This window comes from Triticum aestivum, chromosome 3D, assembly GCF_018294505.1.
Source record: "Triticum aestivum cultivar Chinese Spring chromosome 3D, IWGSC CS RefSeq v2.1, whole genome shotgun sequence".
Classification (NCBI taxonomy): domain Eukaryota; kingdom Viridiplantae; phylum Streptophyta; class Magnoliopsida; order Poales; family Poaceae; genus Triticum; species Triticum aestivum.
Genome location: NC_057802.1, coordinates 465,849,781 through 465,871,634, shown reverse-complemented (window position 1 = coordinate 465,871,634; position 21,854 = coordinate 465,849,781). Strand labels below are relative to the sequence as shown.

Genomic DNA, 21,854 nt, shown 5'->3' with positions numbered 1-21,854 from the left:
CGGTCCGTGACAAGGGGTAGCGCGAGCGAAACACCCACTGGGCCGGCTGGCGGCAATCCGGTAGGGCCGGGTTGGCGAGCAGCCGGTCGTGCGGCAACTTAAAGTGGAGAGGCCGGGTTGGGCGACCCGGCGGTTCTTGACTTAGTGTTCGTGGCGTGCTGGTGCTTTGGTCTCGTGTGCTTGCCTGCCAACAGCCGAAGCCGGTTCTGCGGCTTAGGGCGAAGTGAGAGGCCGCGGTGATCCAACGCGTCAGGAGCTGCTAAGGAAAAACGGCGGGTAGCCAAGCCGGCCAGCCCCCGAGCCCCCGGGTCGACCGAGTCGACTCGGTGGTCGGGTTGGTTTAAGAGGAAAGTAATGCGCAAATGTAGGAGACACAATAGCTTGGTCGGAAAGGGCAGCCCCCGAGCGTCGTTCAGGGATCCCATAGTTTTCAGATGGTTACAAAAGGCAGCGATACATACGTGCACACGTCTAACTGTAAAACGGGCAGAGGAGCTCTGCATTCCATGGCCGGGTCGTTTCTTCGCCGGTGGTGTCCCTCTTGCGCTTGTTTGGCTTGCGGACGTCGATGAGGTAGTACGCGTTGTGATCGCACAAGGCCTTGCTGACGATGAAGGGCCCTCCCATGGGGAGGACAGCTTGTGTTGGCTGGTCTGCTCTTGGACGAGCCGGAGGACGAGGTCTCCCTCTTGAAAAGCGAGGGGCTTGATCTTCTTGATGTGGTAGTGCCTCAGGCCTTGTTGGTAGATGGCTGAGCGGCTAAGCGCTAAGAGGCGTGCTTCTTCGAGCAGGTCGACGCCGTCTTCACGGGCTTCTTTGGCTTCGGCTTCGGTGTACAACGTGAGATGCGGCGAGTCGAACTCGACGTCGGTCGGGATGATGGCTTCTGCTCCATAGACGAGGAAGAACGGGGTGAACCTGGTCGACCGGTTTGGCGTTGTTTGGAGACTCCAGAGGACGGCCGGCAACTCGTCAAGCCAGCTGCCGGGTGAACGGATGAGCGACTCGACGAATCGCGGCTTGATGCCGGATAGGATGAGGCCATTGGCCCGCTCGACCTGGCCGTTGGACTGCGGGTGTGCAACGGAAGCCAGGTCGAGGCGGATGCCGGAGACGGAGCAGTCCTGCGCGAGCGCGCCCTTGGCGAAGTTGGTGCCGTTGTCCGTGATGATGCTATTCGGCATGCCGTAGCGCACCGCGATGTCCTTGACGAACCGGACGGCCGTTGGCCCGTCCAGCTTCTTGATTGGCCTTGCTTCGATCCATTTGGTGAACTTGTCCACCGCCACCAGCAGATGCGTCATGCCGCCTCGAGCGGTCTTGAAGGGCCCTACCATGTCGAGTCCCCAGACCGCGAAGGGCCAAGCGATCGGGATGGTTCAGAGCGCCGACGCCGGCTGGTGGTTGCGCTTGCTAAAGCGATGGCATCCCTCGCACTTGAGGACAAGCGACTCTGCGTCTTCGAGGGCCGTGGGCCAGTAGAAACCATGGCGGAAGGCCTTGGCCACCAGGGACCGCGAGGCGGCATGGTGCCCGCACTCACCCTGGTGTATGTCGAGGAGGATCTCAATGCCCTTGTCTTGCTCGACGCAGCGCTGGAATACGCCGGTGGAGCTGCGCTTGACGAGTTCGTTGTTGATGATGCTATAGGCGGATGCCCGGCGCTGCACTTGCCGGGCCTCGATCTCGTCCATGGGGAGGACCCCATTCTCCAAGAACTCTGAAATGGGAAGCGCCCATGATGGTGCCGTCACCACGACGAAGACGGCCACCATGGTGGGTTCTGGGGCGGGAGTCCCCGAGCCGGGTTCAGCAGTCCCCGGGCCGGGTTCGGTAGTCCCCGGGCCGGGTTGAGGTGCGGCCGGGTCGGGTGGAGCAGTCCCCGGACCGGGTTGAGACGCGGCCGGGTCGGGCGGGACGTGGATGGACTCGGAGTCCGGCGACGGCTTGATGGACGGCTTGTGCAGGTGCTCGAGGGAGACGCCGGACGGGATGGACTGCCTCATTCTCCGCGCGCGGGTCGTGGAGGAACTCGCAGCCTGCGAAGAATCCGGACAGCTTCTGGACGAGGAAGTGGTAGCTCGCCATGTTGGAGTCATGGGCGTCCCACTCGCCGGAGCACTGCTGCACCACCAGGTCCGAGTCGCCATAGCACAGGATGCGCCGGATGCCGAGTTCCTTGGCAAGCCGGAGGCCGTGCACAAGGGCTTCATACTCGGCGACGTTGTTGGAGGCGGTGAAGTGGATCTGCAGTGCGTATTTGAGCCGGTCGCCCTTGGGGGAGGACAGCACGATGCCGACCCCTAGGCCGAGTCGCATCTTCGAGCCGTCAAAGTGCATGCGCCAGTGCGTCGAGTCCGGCGGTGGCGGCAGGTACTGGGTCTCGGTCCAGTCGACGAGCAAGTCGGCCAAAGCTTGGGACTTGATTGTTGTGCGGGGCTCGTAGAGGATGGTGTGGCCGGCTAGCTCGAGCGCCCACTTGGCGACCCGGCCAGAGGCATCCCGGCACCCGATGATCTCGCCGAGAGGGGCCGTGCTGACCATGGTGACAACGTGCTCTTGGAAGTACCGCTTCAATTTCTTGGCGGTGAAGTACACGCCGTAACACATCTTCTGGTAGTGCGGGTAGTTCTGCTTGGAGGCGGAGAGCACCTCGCTCAGGTAGTAGACGGGACGCTGGACGGCTTGGATCTTGCCCTTCTCTGGTCGCTCGACCACCAGCACCGTGCCGACCGACCGCGAGGTTGCAGCGATGTAGAGCAGCAGCGGCTCCTTCTCGGCTGGTGCAGCCAGGACGGGTGCGGTGGAGAGCATGCGCTTGAGGTTCCTGAAAGCCTCGTCCGCCTGGTCGTTCCATTCGAACGACGTGGTCTTCTTCATCAGCTGATACAGGGGCAAGGCCCTCTCGCCCAGCCGGCTGAGAAACCGGCTGACCGAGGCCAAGCAGCCGGTGAACTCTGGACATCGCACAGCCGAGCCAGCTTGCGCATGCGCTCGATGGCCTTGATTTTCTCCGGGTTTGCCTCAATGCCGAACTCCGAGACGAGGAAGCCGAGTAGCTTTCCGGCCGGGACGCCGAAAACACATTTCTCTGGGTTGAGCTTGACCTTGTACTCGCGCAGGTTGGCGAAGGTTTCCTTCAGGTCGTCGAGGATCGTGAGGTGCTGCTTGGTCTTCACCATGATGTCGTCCACATAGACGTGGATGTTGCGGCAGCAGGCATTTCTGCATGCAGCGCTGGAAAGTGGCGCCGGCGTTCTTCAAGCCGAACGACATGGTGATGTAGCAATACGCCCCAAAGGGCGTGATGAAGGACGTCTTCAGGGCATCGGCCGGGTCCAGCTTGATCTGATGATAGCTGGAGTAAGCATCCAGGAAGGACAGGAGCTCACACCCGGCAGTGGAGTCGATGACTTGGTCGATCCGCGGGAGGGCGAACGGGTCTTTGGGGCAGGCCTTATTCAGGTTGGTGTAGTCGATACACATGCGCCAGGTCTTGTTCTTCTTCAGGACGAGGACTGGGTTGGCCAGCCACTCGGGGTGAAACACTTCCATGATGAAGCCGGCCGCCAAGAGCTTGGCGACCTCTTCACCAATGGTTCTTCTCTTCTCTTCGGAAAAACGTCGGAGGGGTTGACGGACAGGCTTGGCGTCCTTGCGGACGTGGAGTTTGTGCTCGGCGTACTTCCTCGGGATACCCGGCATGTCCTTTGGGGTCCATGCGAAAATATCCCGATTCTCACAGAGGAAGTCGACGAGCTCGCCTTCCTATTTGTTGTCGAGGCGAGTGCCCACGACAACGTACTTGCTGCAGCTGGGGTCCTCCGGGTTCAGCTTCACTTTCTTGGTCTCCTTGGAGGGCTTGAACGAGGCCTCGTCGGCCGGCTCCTCGGTCGGGGTCGGTGCGGCCAACGTCTCGTGGGCCAAGGCGACGATCCGGTCGAGCTGGCGCCGCTCCTCGGCTATGACCAGTGACTCGGCCAATTTGGCGCCGTCTCGGGTGCACTCCAGGGACTTGCGGTAGTCGCCGGTGATGGTGATGAGGCCCTTCGGACCCGACAACTTCATCTTTAGGTAGGCGTAGTGGGGGACCGCCATGGATTTCGCGAGTGCTGGCCGGCCCAACAACGCGTGGTACGCGCTGGACAGCTCCACCACCTCGAACCAGATCGGCTCGCGTCGGAAGTGGTTGCTGTCGCCGAACAGGACATCGAGCCAGACCCGGCCGATTGGGGAGCAGGAGAGGCCGGGAACGATGCCGTGGAAGATCATCCGGGTTGGCTCCAGGTCTTTGGCCTCGAGGCCGAGCTTGGTCATGGTGTCGCGGTAGAGGATGTTGATGCTGCTGCCGCCGTCGATGAGGACTCGAGAAAACTTGCACGTGCGCCGAGTTGCGACGATGGTTGGGTCGAGGACGAGGGCGTAGCCACCCGGGTTCGGCATGACGGCCGGGTGGTCCTCCCGGGTCCATGTGACTGGGCGCTCCAACCAGTGCATGTATTCCGGCTTGGCCGGGATGACGGTGTTCACCTCCTGCCGAAGGAGGCCCTCGCTGCGCTTGTCGTCGCTAAGGCTGGTGAAGACGACGTAGGTCGCGTTCTGAGTCGGGTAGGTGTCGTCGCGCATCGCGCCGCTGGCTAGGGGCGGTGGTGGAGGTGGAGGCGGCTGTCCCGCTCCTGGAGCCGGGGCCGGAGGAGGGGGGACGTCGCCCCTCATGATGTGCTTGGTGATGGCGCACTGTCGGAGCGTGTGCGTGGACGGCCTCGCGCCGCTGTGGTGCTTGCAGGGAGCGTCGAGCATCTCCTCGAAACTCATGGCGGGTTGCCATGCCATCTTGCCGGCGTTTGGCAGCCGGGTCGTTCGCGGGCGCCTGCTCGGCGGCCGCGACGAGCCGGTTGTCGTAGTGCTGGGCCGGTTGGTCGGCCTTGTGCTTGTTGTTCTGCTGGTTGTGCTGCTGCCGGCTTCGGGGGGGAGGGGAACCGGCTTTGCTTTGCCGGCTTCGTCCAGCGCCACCTGGATCTTCATGGCGGAGTCGGTGTTGGCGTACTTGTCTGCCGTCACCATGAGCGCGGCCATGGTGGCCGGCTCGGAGCGCAGGAGCTTGTGCTTGAGGAGGGTGCCGTCCCAGCACCCATTGACGAAGTATTGGATCGCTTGGACTTCGTGGACGCTCTCGCAGCTGTTCCGGAGCTCGGTCCAGCGTGCGAGGTACTCGCGGCCGGTCTCCGCCGGTCCCTGCACGCACATGGCGAGCTGACTGGGGCGGCCGGGCCGCTTGTACATGCCGGTGAAGTTGCGCACGAAGGCCTGCTTGAAGTCGACTCACGCGTTGATGCTGCCCTCCGGCAGACTGTTCAACCAGGTGCGGGCCGACCCCTGGAGCATGAGAGGCGCGTAGCGGACGGCGAGGCAGTGGTTACCGCCGGCGATGCCGATGGCGGTGGTGTAGTCGGTGAGCCAGTCCTCCGGCTTCACGGTGTCGTTGTACTTGGGGGTGTCACGGGGGAGCGTGAACCCTTTGGTAAAGGGCTCACCCCGAATGCGAGGCCCGAAACACGCCGGCCCGACGGGGCCAGTCTCCTCCAGCTCTTGGGAGAGGGCGAGTCGGTTGAGGCGGTGGCGTGCGTCGGTGTCGTCGATGGCGCGCGGGCCCAGCCGGTCGGTGACCGCGCCACGGGGGGCCGGGTCGGCTCCAGCCGGACGTCAACCGGGTTGGGGCAGAGGGTCGAGTCGGCGTCGGACCTCCGAGACCGGCTCGTCACCCAGGCCGCCGGCAGTCGTCGGGGCGGGGTTGCGCCGGGTCCGGGTGCGGCCGGAGTGTGCCTCGCCAGGTGGTGAAGACGCCGTGTGTTGGAAGTCGCCGGGTCCATCGACGCGGGCGGAGCCGGAGCCGGCCGGCCTGGCGAGCTGGTTGAGGCGGTCCTGCTGCGCGTTGGCCGCAGCAAGGAGGTCGTTCACCCTCTTGAGGCAGTCCTGCAGCTCTTCGCCTGCGAGCTGGTCCAGGCCGACCGCGGCCGCCTGGGCAGCGCGCATGTTCTTCACGGGGGTCTCGTAGACGGGAGGGATGGCGCCGAAAGCATGTCCGATCGCGCCGTCCCGGGTCCGCACGTCGGCGACCCGGCTTGGCTCGGGCGCGGCAGGCGTAAAGCCGTAGGCGGCGTTGCGCTCCAGCTGAGCGGAGTCGAGGCGACGCTGTGTGGCGGCGAGCGTCTCGGTGAGGTCCAGCAGGCGCTGGCGGTCCTCGTCGAGACGAGTCCGGGCCTCGACGATGTTGGAGGCGTCGATGTCGGTGCCGATGGGGACGCGAAGGCTCTGCATCGTGACACACAGCGGGTTGGGCGGGCTGGCCCGCTCCGCTGCGGCCTTGGCTTCGGCGGCCTTCCTCGCCGCGCTCGACGAGGAAGAGGCACCAGTGTCGGTGACGAAGACCTCCACGCAGAGGTCCATTGCCCCGGCGGGGACGCTGCCGCCGAGGGAAAGAGGGGAGTCAGAAAAGTCGAGTACCTCGCTGGGGTACTCATCGGCCGCGGGTGCATCGGAGATGCGTAGCGCGGCGAAGGAGGCGGCGAGGGCGTCGATGATGTCGTCCGCCAGCGTGACGGGCTCGTCCGAGTCGGAGAGGAGCCCCGTCTGCAGCATGCTCCCGGCCAGGACCTTGAGCTGCCCCACGGTGGGCGTCAACTGTCGTGGTGGGCGCACAGCAGATGCCAAGGGATGGCTAAAGATAGGAGGAGGCTCGAGGGCACCGGTGGGCTCCAGAGGCGAGGTCGGCATGAGCGAGCGCGGGACGCAAGACATACCCAGGTTCGGGGCTCTTCGGAGAGATAACACCCCTAGTCCTGCCGAGTGTAGTTGATACGTATCAGTACAGGGTTGCTCCTAGAGCTGTATGGAGGGAGGAGGAAGGCGAGCCAAGGCTTAGACTGCTCCCTCTCCTTGGGTGTTGCTTGTTACGTGTGTGTGGATGAGTGATCGCCTGTGCGAATGAGAGAGTTGCCCGTATGCATGAGGGCTCCTGGGGGGTTTTATAGATCAACCCCCCAGGGATACAATGGTAATGTTACAAGGCCGTGGGGCCGGGGTGTCATCGTTCGGGAAGCCGGTGCTGGGACCCGCCGGGGGTCAGAGCTCGCCGGGTTCTCCGGATGCGGGACCCGCCGGGTACGGGGGCACTGTTGGTCGTCTTGTCGATCGTCAGGGAGTGGCCGGGTTGAGTCGGCTACAGTGACGCTCCGTCAGGTCGCCGCTTGCTGGCGTCATGGCTGACGACGGTTGCACTGTTGCCACGCCGGCCCCTGTCAGCGGGTAGGTGGGGGGCACTGTTGCCTCGCCCGGCTGACCAGAGGCATGGGCGGGGCACTGTGGCTTTGGTCATAAGTTGGTGGAGACTCGTCCCATCGTACAACTGGGATGGGACGGGAGCTGACCCATGGCCGGGTTGGAGAACATGGTAAGGGTGGCACTGGCTTGTTGGAGAAGTCTTGAGTTGGTTGTTGAGGCCGAGTCGAGGAGTCTGGCCGGGTCGAGGGACTTGGCCGGGTCGAGCGACCCGACCAAGCGCGAGCTGAATTGAGGGGCGATGCTGGCCCCGTTGTTTTTGAAAAGGATCCGGGTTTCGTTGCCTGCCCGGGTTCACCCCCGACAACGCTCGTCCGCACGTGTCCATTTGGCCGCAAACACGACCCAACTTTAGGCCGGGAATGAATCGAAAGCGGACGAAAAACGAACGACGGTCCGTTTGCTTCCGCGCGTTGGGCGGCCTGTTCTATTTGTTTGCCAACAAACGGATGCGGCCGGACCATTTGGGGTCGCGCATTGGAGTAGGCCTAACCAGAGTAGCCAAAAAAAAACTAGAGAAAAACTAATCAGAGTCCACACACTATTCTAAAAGGAAAACTAGAACTAGAATCCAAAACGAAAACGCTCGACACATCGTTAAACACGGCCACGTGTACGCCTAGCCGATCACAAACACGAAGCCGTCGCCCTCCGCCGCCGCAAATCAAACCGTCGTCTCGTCTCGCCACTCCGTCATTCTCGTCAGCTCTCACGCGGACCGCACCGACCCGCGAGAGAAAAGGAGAAAAGAGGAAGAAGAATCGGCCGTTCGATCGCGGGCCGAAACCCTAGGCCGCAGCCCCCCCTCCTCATGCCCTCCCCGCCGCCGCCATGAGCCTCTCCGCCCTCTCCCGCGCGCTCGCGCGCTCCTCCCGGTCGCGCCAGGTCAGTCTCTCTATCCCTCCGACCCCGCCGTCTCTTCCTCTCCGTCTGTTCGGTCCGGCGGCTCCGGGTGCATCGCCTCACCGTGCGCAATGCTCGCCTCCCTAGGGTTATCTGCTCGGGGGCCATGGCGTGCTCCGCGCACCGCTGCCTTCGCCTTCGCCGCCGCCGTCGCCGCTGCTGCCCGGCGGTGAGGGCGCCGGGCTGCGGCTCGTGCGTCGCTACCTGACGTCCGCTCTGGGGAGCCGGGCTTCCTCGGCCAATGCGGCCGGGAAGGTCCGAGACGGGAGGTCCCTGCTCGCCAACTCGCAGTCCCGGCGGCTGTTGTCCGACCAGTCGAAAAAGAGTAAGCTTTCTTCCTGGTGTTCCTTTGATCCGCTTGGTTGGTGGCTGTGTTGATGATGCGGCCCTTGATGGTTCAGATTTCCCCAAGGAGAAGGAGGTGCCGCAAGGGGATGGGAGCAACAAGTCTGAATCGAAGAGTATGTTTTCAATCTGAATATCTGATGAGTTGCATTTGCACAGTGTTTTTATAGTTTGGGAATTCCATGGAGTTGTCTATGGAACCTACAGTATTTTCCTGTCTCTTATACATAGCCTTGTTATTTCCTTTTGCTTCTCCTAATAGAGTGGGCAATGGTTCTGCCGTGCATTTGAAAAAAAAAAGTTGAGGGATTTTGCAAGACAAATCCAGTTTCATTATCCTCATACAGCCAGTATGTATACTTTCGCATATACTAATGGTCAAAGTCTTAAAAAATTGACTGCTTGGATCCCATGATCTTGCACTTTTGGACAGAGGGGATATATATCTTTAGCTAGGCTTTGAGTGTTAAGTGTCACATCTGCTTGTTTTGCCTCAAAAATGAGTGTACCATCATGAACATGTACAAATGTGCCTGCAAGTTTGCAGCTTTCACGCGGTTGTGTGCATTTGGTCCTTTTAAGTTGGCATGCCGGGCCGTGCACTAATGTTGTTGCTTCCTCTGTGCACTATGCAGAGGAATCCAATTCAGGTGGTCAGCCAAATGTCCAGGAGAAACTTCTGAAGCTATTCCAGGACTCTATTGGTCCTGTATTCCTTCTTGGCCTATTACTAGCAACATTATCGGGTTCATCAGAGAAGGAGGTACTCTGTTTATACAATAATAATAGCCATTGCTGGTTTGATTAATTGTGTTGGTCACCTGATCTCTTCTGCATAGACATCTGAAAAGAGTTGGTTCATTTAAATGTGGTGTGTACATTATTTCAGTGGTGCCAGGTGGTTGTATAAATGATTAAACTCTTTTGAAAAAAATATTGGTGGTGTGATCTAGCTAAGAGGTAGAGAAACATGTGCTTTTCCTTTAGATGTTCTTAGTATATGGTATTTCTCTAATGTTTATCAGTTACTAATGTTACTGAAAAGAGGTAACTTCATAGTTGCACCCAAATATTTGATTCCTTGCAGCTTGCCACAAATACACCCAAGTAGTTCACAACTGATGACATATCTTACTACCCCAGTTATTAATATTGTTTTATGGCATTGCTACCATGCGTTTATATTTTATTATTTTCAGTCTCTAAGATATATTCTACTGTACCTCCTGCCGTCCTGGTAACACCTGATATGATAGATCTATATTAATCGATAGTTTAATATCTGTTGCATTTTTTATATACAGGATGTAGTTTCTTTTACTAGTCCACTATAACACATAAGGCCCATCTGCTTCTAACTGTTGCAGATAAGCTTTCAAGAATTTAAGAACAAGCTTTTAGAACCTGGGTTAGTTGACCGGATCGTTGTTATAAACAAGACAGTTGCAAAAGTTCATGTCAGAAGTTCACCCTCAACCAAGCAAAACCAGCATAGTGATACAAGTATTACTACCAGTCATCTTCCTGGTCAAGAGGCTCCTAGCAAATACAAGTATTACTTTAATATTGGAAGTGTTGATTCTTTCGAAGAGAAGTTAGAAGAGGCTCAGGAAGCATTGGGGATAGATCGACATGATTACATCCCTGTAATTTATGCTGATAAGATAAGCTGGTTCCAGGAAATCATGAAGTTTGCTCCGACACTTTTCATTGTTGGCTTGCTATATGTGGTGGGGAGAAAGATGTCGATTAGTATTGGTAGTGGTTCTGGGCAAGGAGGCCGTAGTATTTTCAGCATTGGAAAAGCTCAAGTGACAAAGATGGATAAAAACTCCAAAAACAAGGTTAGTTTTTGTGCCTGCTGCTTTGTTCCATCGCTAATTTGATGTAATCTGTAAGATTATTTCTTGCTTCCATTGTATAGTAAAGTAGCTTTGACTGGGTTCATCATTGCCAAGCAACAGCAAAGCTGAACTCAAGTAATCCTTTTTTGTTGTATACTGCAGGTTTTCTTTAAGGATGTAGCTGGTTGTGATGAAGCTAAACAAGAAATCATGGAATTTGTTCATTTCCTGAAAAACCCTGACAAATATGAAGCGCTGGGAGCTAAAATACCGAAGGGTGCTCTTCTTTGTGGCCCCCCTGGCACAGGGAAGACTCTCCTTGCTAAAGCTACTGCTGGAGAGTCTGGTGTACCTTTCTTGTCTATATCTGGTTCAGACTTCTTGGAAATGTTTGTTGGTGTTGGACCATCCAGGGTGAGAAGCTTATTTCAAGAAGCTCGGGAATGTGCACCTAGTATTGTATTTATTGATGAAATTGATGCAATTGGTCGTGCAAGAGGCCGTGGAGGGTATTCTGGTGGGAACAGTGAGCGTGAGAATACGTTGAATCAGTTGCTTGTAGAGATGGATGGGTTTGGAACAACAGCTGGGGTAGTTGTACTTGCGGGCACAAATAGACCTGACATCCTGGATAAAGCTTTGCTAAGACCAGGAAGATTTGATCGTCAGATAAGTATTGATAGGCCAGACATAAATGGCCGTGAACAAATATTCCGCATCTACCTTGCAAAGCTAAAACTGGATAAGGAGCCGTCGTTCTATTCGCAAAGATTAGCTGCGTTGACACCTGGATTTGCTGGAGCAGATATTGCCAATATCTGTAACGAGGCTGCTCTAATTACTGCAAGAAGAGATGAGAAGCTGATTACAATGCAGCATTTTGAGTCTGCAATTGATAGGGTAATTGGAGGCTTGGAGAAGAAAAATACGGTAAGATTCCATTTAGCCCCAATCCAGTAGTTAAGTTAATCTCGCTGTATCTACTGTCCAGTGTAAACAATACTCAAACATTGGATGCAGATACGATGTGACTGTTAATTGAACTATAGATAAATGGACATATGGTACTGATATCCATATTCTTAACTATGTACTTATTGATCTGTGTGTAGGTCATTAGCAAACTGGAGCGTCGAACCGTTGCTTACCATGAATCTGGTCATGCTGTTGCTGGATGGTTTTTGGAGCATGCAGAGCCACTCCTTAAAGTTACAATTGTACCTCGTGGAACAGCTGCTTTAGGCTTTGCCCAGTACGTACCAAGTGAGAATCTTTTGATGACAAAAGAACAGTTTTTTGACAGGACATGCATGACCCTAGGTGGCCGAGCCGCTGAGGAGGTAACACAACATCTCAGAGATCCCTTGCTTGTATAACTGAGTTTTGTTGTCGTAGCAACCTAGCGAGTGGCATAATTGTTTTTTCCTCCCCAGGTTTTGATTGGGAAGATCTCGACTGGTGCTCAGAATGATCTGGAGAAAGTTACTAAAATGACTTACGAGCAGGTTGCAGTATATGGCTTCAGTGAAAAGGTTGGGCTCCTATCTTTCCCTCAAAGGTATGATGGTTTTGGAATGGACAAGCCATATAGCGGGCAGACAGCATCCATGATTGACACTGAGGTGAGGGAATTGGTTGCCAAGGCCTACAACACCACTACTGAGCTGATAAGGAAGCACAAGGACAAAGTTGCCCAAGTTGCAGAGCTGTTGCTTGAGAAGGAGGTCCTCCATCAGGATGATCTGGTCCGGGTTCTAGGGGAGCGCCCATTCAAGACAGCCGAGCCAACAAATTATGATCGCTTCAAACAAGGTTTCATGGATTCGGAGGACAGTAAGAGTGCTGAAGTCGACCCATCATCATCCGTTGGCGAGGCAGTGCCAACCTAACTTGGGCAATACCATATCTGCGTTGCACATAAAGATTTCGTAACTCTATTTGGCATGGCAAGCTGTATAAATGAATGCCTCTGTCAAGCCCTAGAACTCCTATTTTGCTAATCAAGACGGCGTCGACTCTCCGTAGGTGATCCTGTAGACTGTAGTCATAATCTATTCGCTGCTTACCCTGCAATTGGCACCACAAAATGCCATGAGATTTTTCCTTGAATCCTGTTACCCAGCTCTGCTGATGAAAAACCGGTGATTCGGTGGCACTGTGAGCTAGCCAGAATGTTTTGCCCTGTTTGTTTCCCCCTGTAGTTTCGCTTCTTGCATGACAATGGCAATTTGTTGGAGCAATGAATCAAGCAAATCACTAACCGGTGTTTCTTTCGTGAACTGCACCGAAATCATACAACTGTGTGCATGCAATTCTTTCACGTATCAATACCAGACTAGAAGTAGAAGGTGCACGACTCTTGTGGAGATTTCGTAAATCTATTTGGCATGCCAAGCTGCATATATAAGTCCCTTTTTGCTGTTCGAAAAAACCGTCGACTCTCCGTAGGTGATCCTGTAGCCATAATCTAGTTACTACCTTCACCTGAATTTGGCGCCACAAAATGCCATGATATTTCCTTGAATCTTTTATGCAGCTCTGCTGATCAAATCAGGTGTTTCAGCTGGCCTGAATATTTTGCCCTGTTCGTTTTCCTCTGTAGTTTGGCTTCTTGCATGACAATGACAATTTGTTGGAGCAATGAATCAAGGGCGTGTTTGGTTACATGCATTGTTTTGCCGCCCCTTTATGTGTTCATGTAGTTCGCATCGTATGGTATCCTGAGTGGCCAAATTAGGCCTGTTATTTGTTTGCCTGCATTGTTTGGATTTGTGTTTGTTTGTCTGCATTGTTTGGACTAGCAAAAGGGTCCGTGTGTTGCAACGGAAGAAAAAAAAAATCATAATCAACAAAGGCCATGACAAAATTTTGCTACATCATCGATAACATTTTGTTCAATTTTATTAACATTTTTTACTACATGAACTTTAAAAAAAACATTAACATTTTATGATTTCTCAAACATTTGTTTTCAAAATTGCAAACATTTTTTGAATATGCGAACATTGTTAAAACAATTACGAACATTTTTTTAATCCACAAACATTTTATGATTTATTGAATACTTTATATAAAATTTCCCTTTTCAATTTTTTGAAACTTTTTTGAAGTACCAAATTATTTAAAGGTGAAAACAATGAAAATGGAAAATAAAAAAATAAAAGGAAAAAAAATTAAAAACAGGCCGCCCGCACATGGGCCGTCCCAAACGGGCATGCTGCATCTTCTCACAGCGCACAGAGCGTAGTATAGGAGGTCCCTGCTCTGTGGGCCGGCTCAGGCGGGGGATTCCCGACATTTTTTTGTCACTTATAGATCGCATCAGTGGTTAATATTTTGCAATTTTAGAGGCTTTTTATGTGACGTATCGCCATAAGCACTAATGACTTCATTATTATTATTATTAAATAATATATATACACACACACGTATATCTCCTAAAAGAAACACGATCTTGAGGTTTAGCATCCACTGAAAGTAAACAATTTGCAAGAACAATAACAACGAGTTCCCCAAGAGAAAAGGAAAAATCAAGAAGATTCTCCGATGCAAAAGGTGCTACGCTATGGATAACTGAGCATCTAAACAAAACTTAACGGCATGATACACTCAGCAGTCGCGATCAAACATTAATTCACACGCAAAAAAGTCGCACCATGATCCATAAAACAGGCATGAGTACCAAATTTGGTATTTCATTTTTTTCACCTGCAAAAGAAAAACGAATACCAAATTTAGTATCAGAAGCAACCAGGCGCCGGAATATTTCCAGCCCAATAATCTCCGTTGGATTTCGGAAAGGAGAACAATAACAGGCACAGGCTGTTGATCCAAGTGCTACAACAAATTATCAGGTTGAGTCCCGACAACACAGTCCTTTTATTAACGTGGGTCCTGGACAACGTTCGTTTAGCGTCGAATTCATAAACACAAAAGTGGTTGTGAATCAGTCCAAACATCAGAAATACAGCTAAGACTGCGCAAATGCTAAGCCGAGCTCTATGTTTTCACCATCACAACAACTTGACACCAGCTTCTCTGACAGAATCTACAACAGCCTTGACTTTCCCATGGTACTTCTGCTCTCTCTTCATGTGGATGGACACGGCAGGTATCTACTTGAGCAGCAGGCGCTCGCCCAACAACTTTCCAATCTTTGCGGCGGCAGAGACGTCGCCGGTCGACTACATGTGCGATCTCAGCAGCTTCTCCCGTGAGCTCGCAGAACACGGGACGGTTGTTGTTGGGGTGTGGATCACCTGGGCGGTCACAAACTTGTTCGAGAAATCCATCCTCAAAAGGTTGGGCTTGAGAAAACCGACGATTCTAGCTGCCCTGTCTGGTGGAGGGATCACCATTGTCGCTGGTTTCTCTGTAGCAAGGTAACAAGTAGCACATATTAGTCAATTGACAATGTGAATAACATTTCAATTACCCAATCATAACCCTGTGCACATAGTGACAAACCAACAATCTATACACCAGTTTTGATTTATCAGCAGTCGATGTTAAAAATCAGGATACAAAAAGTACTGGGGAATACAGTATTAATGCAAATGCTAAACAATGCATAAAACAAATTCTTGCTGCTGGCATATAGGGGAGAGGCAGTGCATGAAAAAGTAATGATCTTATTAAGGAAAATGAAATTAATATTGGTTGTACAATCTAAGTAAAGTTGCCTGCTTAGTTTCCCTAAAAATGGTTGCCTGCTAAGTAGATTACATGATACTGAATTAGCTTTGCAACCACACCATTGTGACAAGGAGTTATACCAAGAAACTCCCATAACCTTTTGCTTATACACAATACTCCTAATTTAGCTAATAATAGGTAAAGAATCTTGATCTGCACAGTTGCATCTTAGGTGTGTTTGGTTTGAGCGCAACCCAAAAGATACAAAAAAATTGGCTAGGCAAAATACTGGATATGGTTTTGGTTGTCCATGTTCTGGCCTATGCTGGCAAGGAAAGGAAGTACACTGGGTGTCGCCAAAGGAATAGTTACCTATGAGAATGTACTAACTTGGGCACTGTGACATCATGAGCAGGAAATGATGCGGTTAATTTAGGCCCAAATAGCCTGGACAATGTAGCTATGTGAGTAGTGTTCTAGTTGGTATGCATTTTTTTACAGATAAAGCAGAAGCAGTGACTCAATTGACATAAAGAAAACTATCAAACGAAGTTGCCAACCTTGATTCAGAATACTTAGCGCCAAACAAACCAAGAGCAAATTTAGTAGGTTCAGTGAGAGGAAGCTTAATAACACTGTCTTTCAGGTACGATGATCAGACAGTTTGATACCGATCAGCTTCAGCAAGATGATAGGATATCACACCATGAAATTCATATTCCATCCAAATTATCTAGAGTGGCAATATTTAATGACTAAGGAAATTTATGCATTCAGGAGGCAGAAACAGAGCGACTTGTCCCAGAAAGAACTCAAAGTTTTTCAGAGTGCTTCACAACATTGAAGCTGGAACCCGAAGCTGGAAAGGATCGTCACTGAGTGAAGCTAGAACTTCCTATGCCCCAGCAATGCTAGGCTCCTATAAACATCAGTACCGAATAGGGCTCTACATATTTCAGTTTACCAGTACACATGGCACCAAACAAATTCCAGCTCAAGATTTTTCAAATAAAAACATGGCGATCAAGTATGCAGAAACTGGATCAAACGTGCAGACCTAAGTATAACAATTAGTGATACTTAAATTTTGGGCTATATCAAATTAACAGCTGCAGAGCAAAAGATCGAACCCGCCCAGGGAGCGACCTCCCATGCTCCCGCGCCTCCGACCTCGCGCTTACTTCTCCTCGCCGCCGCACCGGGTGCAACCGCCACTCCTCTCCCTCCCTTCCCCAGCCAAGATCCGCTTCCCCCACGGCACGGGCATCAACTTCGCCGCCGTCGACCTTCACAAGCCCGCTAGCCCTCCCCTTCCTATCATCTCTCTCCCTCTTGCGCCCCTTCTCCTCTGTACCTCTTCCAGCCACCGGCGCCCATGGCCACCACCGCATCGGCTGATCACCCCCGCGCCCGGGGTAAGCGCTGCCGCCGGCGAGCTCTGCCTGCGCGTCTCCCCTTCCTTTTCTTCCAACTTAATTTGAACCAGCCAAATTTAGGACCGCGGGTGCCCGACGAGCACAGGGGAGCTCGGTGGTGGCGTCGGGGCTGATCTCAAGGTGGTGCCACGGGCGGGCGGTGACAAAGCGGCAGAAGATGCGGCTTGAACTGGGCCTTGGCTTGATGCCGGGCCGGCTGGGGCGGCGGCCTGGAGCAAGTGCTGCGAGCGAGCGGGACGAGCGTCGTCCTCGTGCAGACGTGGGCTGGGACAGGCAGCGGCGGCGCTGCAGGTCGAGCGGGGCGGCGCTCCGGTGGCGGCGACGGCGGGGACCGGTCGGATCTGGCCGGGGTGGATCCATTTATGGCGGATTTGGCGCGGAGGCGGCCGGATCCGGCAAGATTGAGGGCCGGTGGCGCCATGGCCCTCCTGGAGGTCCATGTTCGGCGAGAAAGAGGGAGAGAGGTGAGAGGAGACCGAGAGGAAGGAGGAGAAGGGAGAGGGGCGAGGCGTTGGAGCGGCCGGAGGTCCGGCGGTGAAGGTCGCCGGCAGCGGGGCGTGGCGGAGGTGTGGGTCGCGGGCGACGCGGCTTGCGGGCGCGAGGGGAGCGACGGCAGGAGGGAGCTGCGGGCGGCGTTGCGGTTCGGTTCGGGCCCGAGCGGGTTTACAGGGTTGTTTTTGTAAAAGTGAAACGTTTTCTCAGGGTGCCACTAAAACAGGGACTGCGGGTTGATTTCCTATAAACCGAGTTTTTTTTGCAAAACAACCACGACGGACGACTAGAAGCAATCGCTGGTTTATTAGTAGGTAAAGATGTGTGCACGTAGATGTTCTGCTCACCCCTTTCAAATATGGTGACTTTACAATCTAAATGCAGCACACTTCAAAGCATGCATATCACATATGATCAACAACTGAATTAGCACTACTCCTACACCATTTACACGCAATTTAACAACTGAATTTAAGACATGTTAAACACTACTACATCATAAGTTTTAAGACAACAGGGCATCCCTGGGCAAAATATACATGTTTAGCAGCAAAAGAGGTGCCAAGCTCATACGGTCCAACAGTTCAGACGATCTAGACACCGAAACTGACAAGAAGATGATAAGCTAACTAGAGAGAACGCTGGATGTCGCCTTGGGAGCAGTGCTTCTAGCACCTGACCCTTCACATGGTGGAGGTGGGCGTTGTAGATGTGCACCTTGAAGCCCAAGTCGGACAACCTCAGGATGAGTAGTTCGCCAGGAATGATCTTGTGACGGCGGCAAAAGTAGCCCCTCCTGAGCACCATCTGCTCGTGAAAGTTCTAGATCTGCACTCAAAACGCACACCACTTGTTTAGCAGACAGCCTCACGACATGAGGAGGCTTCAAGACTAGCCATTGCTTCATCACCGACCTGAAGGCCGGCGGGATTACTAGCATGGCAATATCCTCCATGTCCTTGATGGGCACGTAGAACCTAAGTGGCCCCGTGCCCACTCCTCATGGCTGAGCCTAGACTTGCGACCAATGCCCAGCGGCTGGCTCATCGCGGCGACTGTAGGCGTCAAAACTGGCGGATCTCGGGTAGGGGGTCCCGAGTTGTGGATCTTGGATCAATGGGAAACATGGAGACGAAGGGGACGATGTTTACCCAGGTTCGGGCCCTCTCGAAGAGGTAAAACCCTACGTCCTGCTTGATTGTATTGATGTGTATATGATGGTTACAGAGTCGATCTACCACGAGATCAGATGAACTAAACCCTAGGTAAGTAGGATGATGGTTCTTCTTCTAGCCTCTCCGGACTAAACCATCTGGTTTATATAGACACCAGGGGTACCTAGGGTTTCACATAGTCGGTTACCATCAGGGGATAAACATGCCGATTCTTCTATCTTGACTTGGAGCACACACCAAGGCTTTAAAGGTTTTCCTCCCGAAAACGGTGTCGTCCTATAGCTCGGCCTTCCAATGGTAGTCACAGAGCGGCCCACCTGTCCGACCCACAAGAGAAAGGCCGGCGGCCCAAGGACCCCTTAGTCCCGGACTCCCTCAGTAGCCCCCGAACTAGTCTTCGAAGCCGAAGTATGTACGAGAATCGCCGGCTTTGTGGTCCAGTTCCTCTCTTCATGGCACTAAGGCCAGGCCTGCAACTATCCTTAGCTGAACCTCTAAAAGGTTGCCCATCCAAGTTTAGTCGTGCTTTCACCAGATTATGTCATGATTTCCAAATTGCATACATTACTTAGCCTTGAAGGCCAACCGATCTAGTGTGACCAGTGCCCTCGCCTGACAACTTTTGGCGAAAGGTCACAGCCGGCCACAACCACTGACCGGTCATGAAAAACTCGATTCGCGGTTCGAGGCAGTTCCTCCATTGGCACGTCCCATCAATATGGAGATCGTGCCCCGTTTTTAAGGGATATGATCAATGATTCGGGTTATAACATGCGCGCTTAACGACACGATTATATTGGGAAGTGGCGAGGTCCGCGGCACAGTAAAGGGTCTCTTGGTATTACGACAACTTATAAAACGAAAACCGCCATCGTTCTTTCAGCATGCTTTCCCCTTCCTCTCTCGCCATTGCTTTCGCAATCTACTGAGCTTCAACGCCCTGATCCATCCTTCCTCAAGAATCCCCACCTAGCCACTTCCTTAATCCGGCCATGGCAGAAGGCAAGTGGGAGGCCTCCAGCGTCACCAACGACGACATCGAGGATCTGAAGCGCGCCGGCTACCTCCTGACTAACGTCACTCACCGGGCTCCGGAGGAGGGCCAGGTCGTCCCCATGCCCCAACTAGGTGAGAGGGTGGTGTTCATCCCCCACTTCATCCGGGGTCTGGGCTTCCTGCTCCACCCGTTTGTCAGGGGGTTGATGTTCTTCTATGGGCTAGATTTTCACGATCTCGCCTCGAACTCCTTTCTGCATATTTCGGCCTTCATCGTCATCTGTGAGGCCTTTCTGCGGGTCCAGCCACACTTCGGCTTGTGGCTAAAAGTCTTCAACGTCAAGCCGAAGATAGTCGACGGCCAACAGGGGGACTGTGTGTGTGTGTGGGGGGGTGGCGATGATCAGCAAGCTTGCCTGGGTCGAGTGGCCGGAGGGTACCTTCATAGAAACCGTCAAGGTCTGGCAAAAAGAGTGGTTCTATATCAGCGAACCACGCGGCGCGAGCTGGGAAGCGGCCCCCGAATTTAGATCCGGACCTCCCACGAGGCTAACCTTGTGGACCTAGAAGGACCTCGACCGGGGGTCATCCACAGAGGTGGAGTCGCTGCAGAAACGCGTCTCCAGTATGATAAAGGCGAGCGCCAAGCTGACCAACGTGGTCCAGGTGATGCTCTGCCACCGCCTCCTACCTTGCCAACTCCGGGCTACCCCAATGTGGTCCTACAAGCCCGAAGACCCTGTCATCGTGCTTCGCTTCTATGGCACCACCCACGACAAGTTGTGGAAGGTGCTATTCAAGCCCCAAAAGGAGTGACCAGCCAAGGAGGAGGACATCAGCCTCGACGCCGCACACCCTCCTCAGAAGGTAACAGAGTTTTATTCTTCATGTTCGGATATTCGTCTTTTAACAAGGAAATTGACTCTTTCTTCCCCGCACTCGCAGAGCTGGCTAGATAAAGCCGGGCTGATCAACAGCCCGACCCCGCTGCCCGAGGACCCCAGGACGGCCCTGCTGGAGGAGATGCTAGCCGTGGCACCGTATAAGGTGCCGGAGAAGAAAGAGAAGAAGAAGGTCGAGAAAAGGGAGGCCCGAGAAGGCCTCCGCCCAAGAGGGCCTCCGGACACTAAATCCGGGGAAACCCAAGACCCTTCCGCCCACGAGGGGGAGCAGGAAGAGGACGGGGAGGAGAGCGACTCCTCCAGAAAAAGAAAGTGGGCGGCGTCAGATGACGTCGAGGAGGACCAACTTCCTCCCGCCCCAAAGAAGCACCGGAGGCCCAAGGTGGTCCTGTCTGATGACAGCTCGGACTCTACCGAGGAGTCTGAGGCTTCCGAAGAGGTTCCTAAAAGGAACCCCAGGGTCAAGCTCCCTGCCCAAAGTAACGAATCCGAAGACTCGCCGGGCTTGTGCCTCAAGGCTCATTACATAATAATATGCATGTCTTTCACATTGCAGCCCGCTGCGCGACCTCCCTACAGACTTTGTCTCGGAGGGGGACTCCCCGCCAGCCGAGCTGGCGGAAAGTGGGACCGCGTCATGCTCACCCCCCTCCGGTCGTCGAGGAGACCGGGGAGGTGTTATCCCGAAAGACCCCTCACGTCCCGGACATGGGGGGCCGAGGTGATGATATCATGGCCAAGCATAACACCTCGGTCGCCGAAGACCAGGAGGGGAGATCCCTTCTAGTGAACAAAGAGGGGGAGCCCGGCCAATCCGAGCTTTCCCCGAAGACGGTTCCGGAGCCCCCGAGGCCCCCGGAGTCGTCCATCCCGCCCTCCATTGAAGGGGGAGCCGAGGCCCCGCCACCAGAGCCAACCACTGGAGAGCGGGTCGCAGATGGGTGGCCGGACGTGATGGATAAGGCTTTGAATTGCTCCTCCATCGTTGCAGAACACTGCGCCCTGATGGGCGTGGTTTTACAAAGTATTCGGCCCTTTAATTGCGGACTGAAGGAAGCTTTTGGTGGCCTCCTGACGGGCTTCAAGGTGAGCCGTGTAATGTTCTTTTTATAAAGAGGTTTATTATGCAAGGTCATGCAATCCTCATATATAGCAGCCCCCGAGCCCTAGGTGAGTTTGAAAAACTCAAGCGGGGATCGAAAATACAAAGAAATGCCTATGATAGCAAAAAGCGAATTGTAGCAGGGTCGAAAAAGCCTGGTCGAGGATCGAAAATCAATAGGTCGGGAGTCTAATGTGTGTGAGCTGTTGTGCATGCCTCATCTTCGGCGACGGCTGCCAATGCCGCGGAGCTGGCCGAGGTGGATCGGAAGCTCAAGAGCTCCGATGAGGAGCTCGACCTTCTCAACAAGCGTTTCGACGAAGCGCAAGGTTAGTTCAGACTAGAATTGTTTAATAGTTCGGTTTGCCTTATTAAGCAAGGTATTCGGGGTTAACTATAAGCAAAGGGTGCTTTATTATGAATGCAGCCGTCGTCGCGGAGGTCGAGAGCCTCAAAGCGGAGCTGAAGAAGGCGAAGGAAGAGGCCGCCGAACAGAAAGGAGCGGCCGAACGAGCGACCGCCGAGTTGTCGACGGTGAAGACCGTTAGTGACAAGCATGAGGCCAGAGTGGCCGAGGTGCAGCAGGAGCTCAAGGATGCCATCACTAAATGTGAGGACCCTGAGCAGAAAAATAAGGGACAAGCCACCGAGCTGTCCTCAATGAAGCTGGAGCTCACGGAGGCGAG

General features: G+C 53.8%; 1 protein-coding gene and 1 pseudogene across 2 annotated transcripts; one reads left to right on the top strand and one right to left on the bottom strand.

The window, feature by feature from the left end:
• Window positions 1-7,954: 7,954 nt before the first annotated feature.
• LOC123079724 (ATP-dependent zinc metalloprotease FTSH 3, mitochondrial) lies at window positions 7,955-12,758 on the top strand. Of its 2 annotated transcripts, none has more exons than XM_044502520.1 (8): window positions 7,955-8,223; window positions 8,329-8,566; window positions 8,643-8,702; window positions 9,222-9,349; window positions 9,954-10,430; window positions 10,593-11,360; window positions 11,543-11,770; window positions 11,864-12,758. In XM_044502520.1, the coding sequence occupies exons 1-8, from the start codon at window positions 8,170-8,172 to the stop codon at window positions 12,317-12,319; spliced, it is 2,409 nt and encodes an 802-aa protein (XP_044358455.1). In that variant the 5' UTR covers window positions 7,955-8,169; the 3' UTR covers window positions 12,320-12,758. The 2 variants fall into 2 exon arrangements, with proteins under 2 accessions (XP_044358455.1, XP_044358456.1); XM_044502521.1 differs by having other exon boundaries at window positions 8,005-8,223; window positions 9,237-9,349.
• A 1,510-nt stretch (window positions 12,759-14,268) lies between these two features.
• LOC123079723 (50S ribosomal protein L18-like) lies at window positions 14,269-17,172 on the bottom strand (annotated as a pseudogene).
• Between the last annotated feature and the right edge of the window lie 4,682 nt (window positions 17,173-21,854).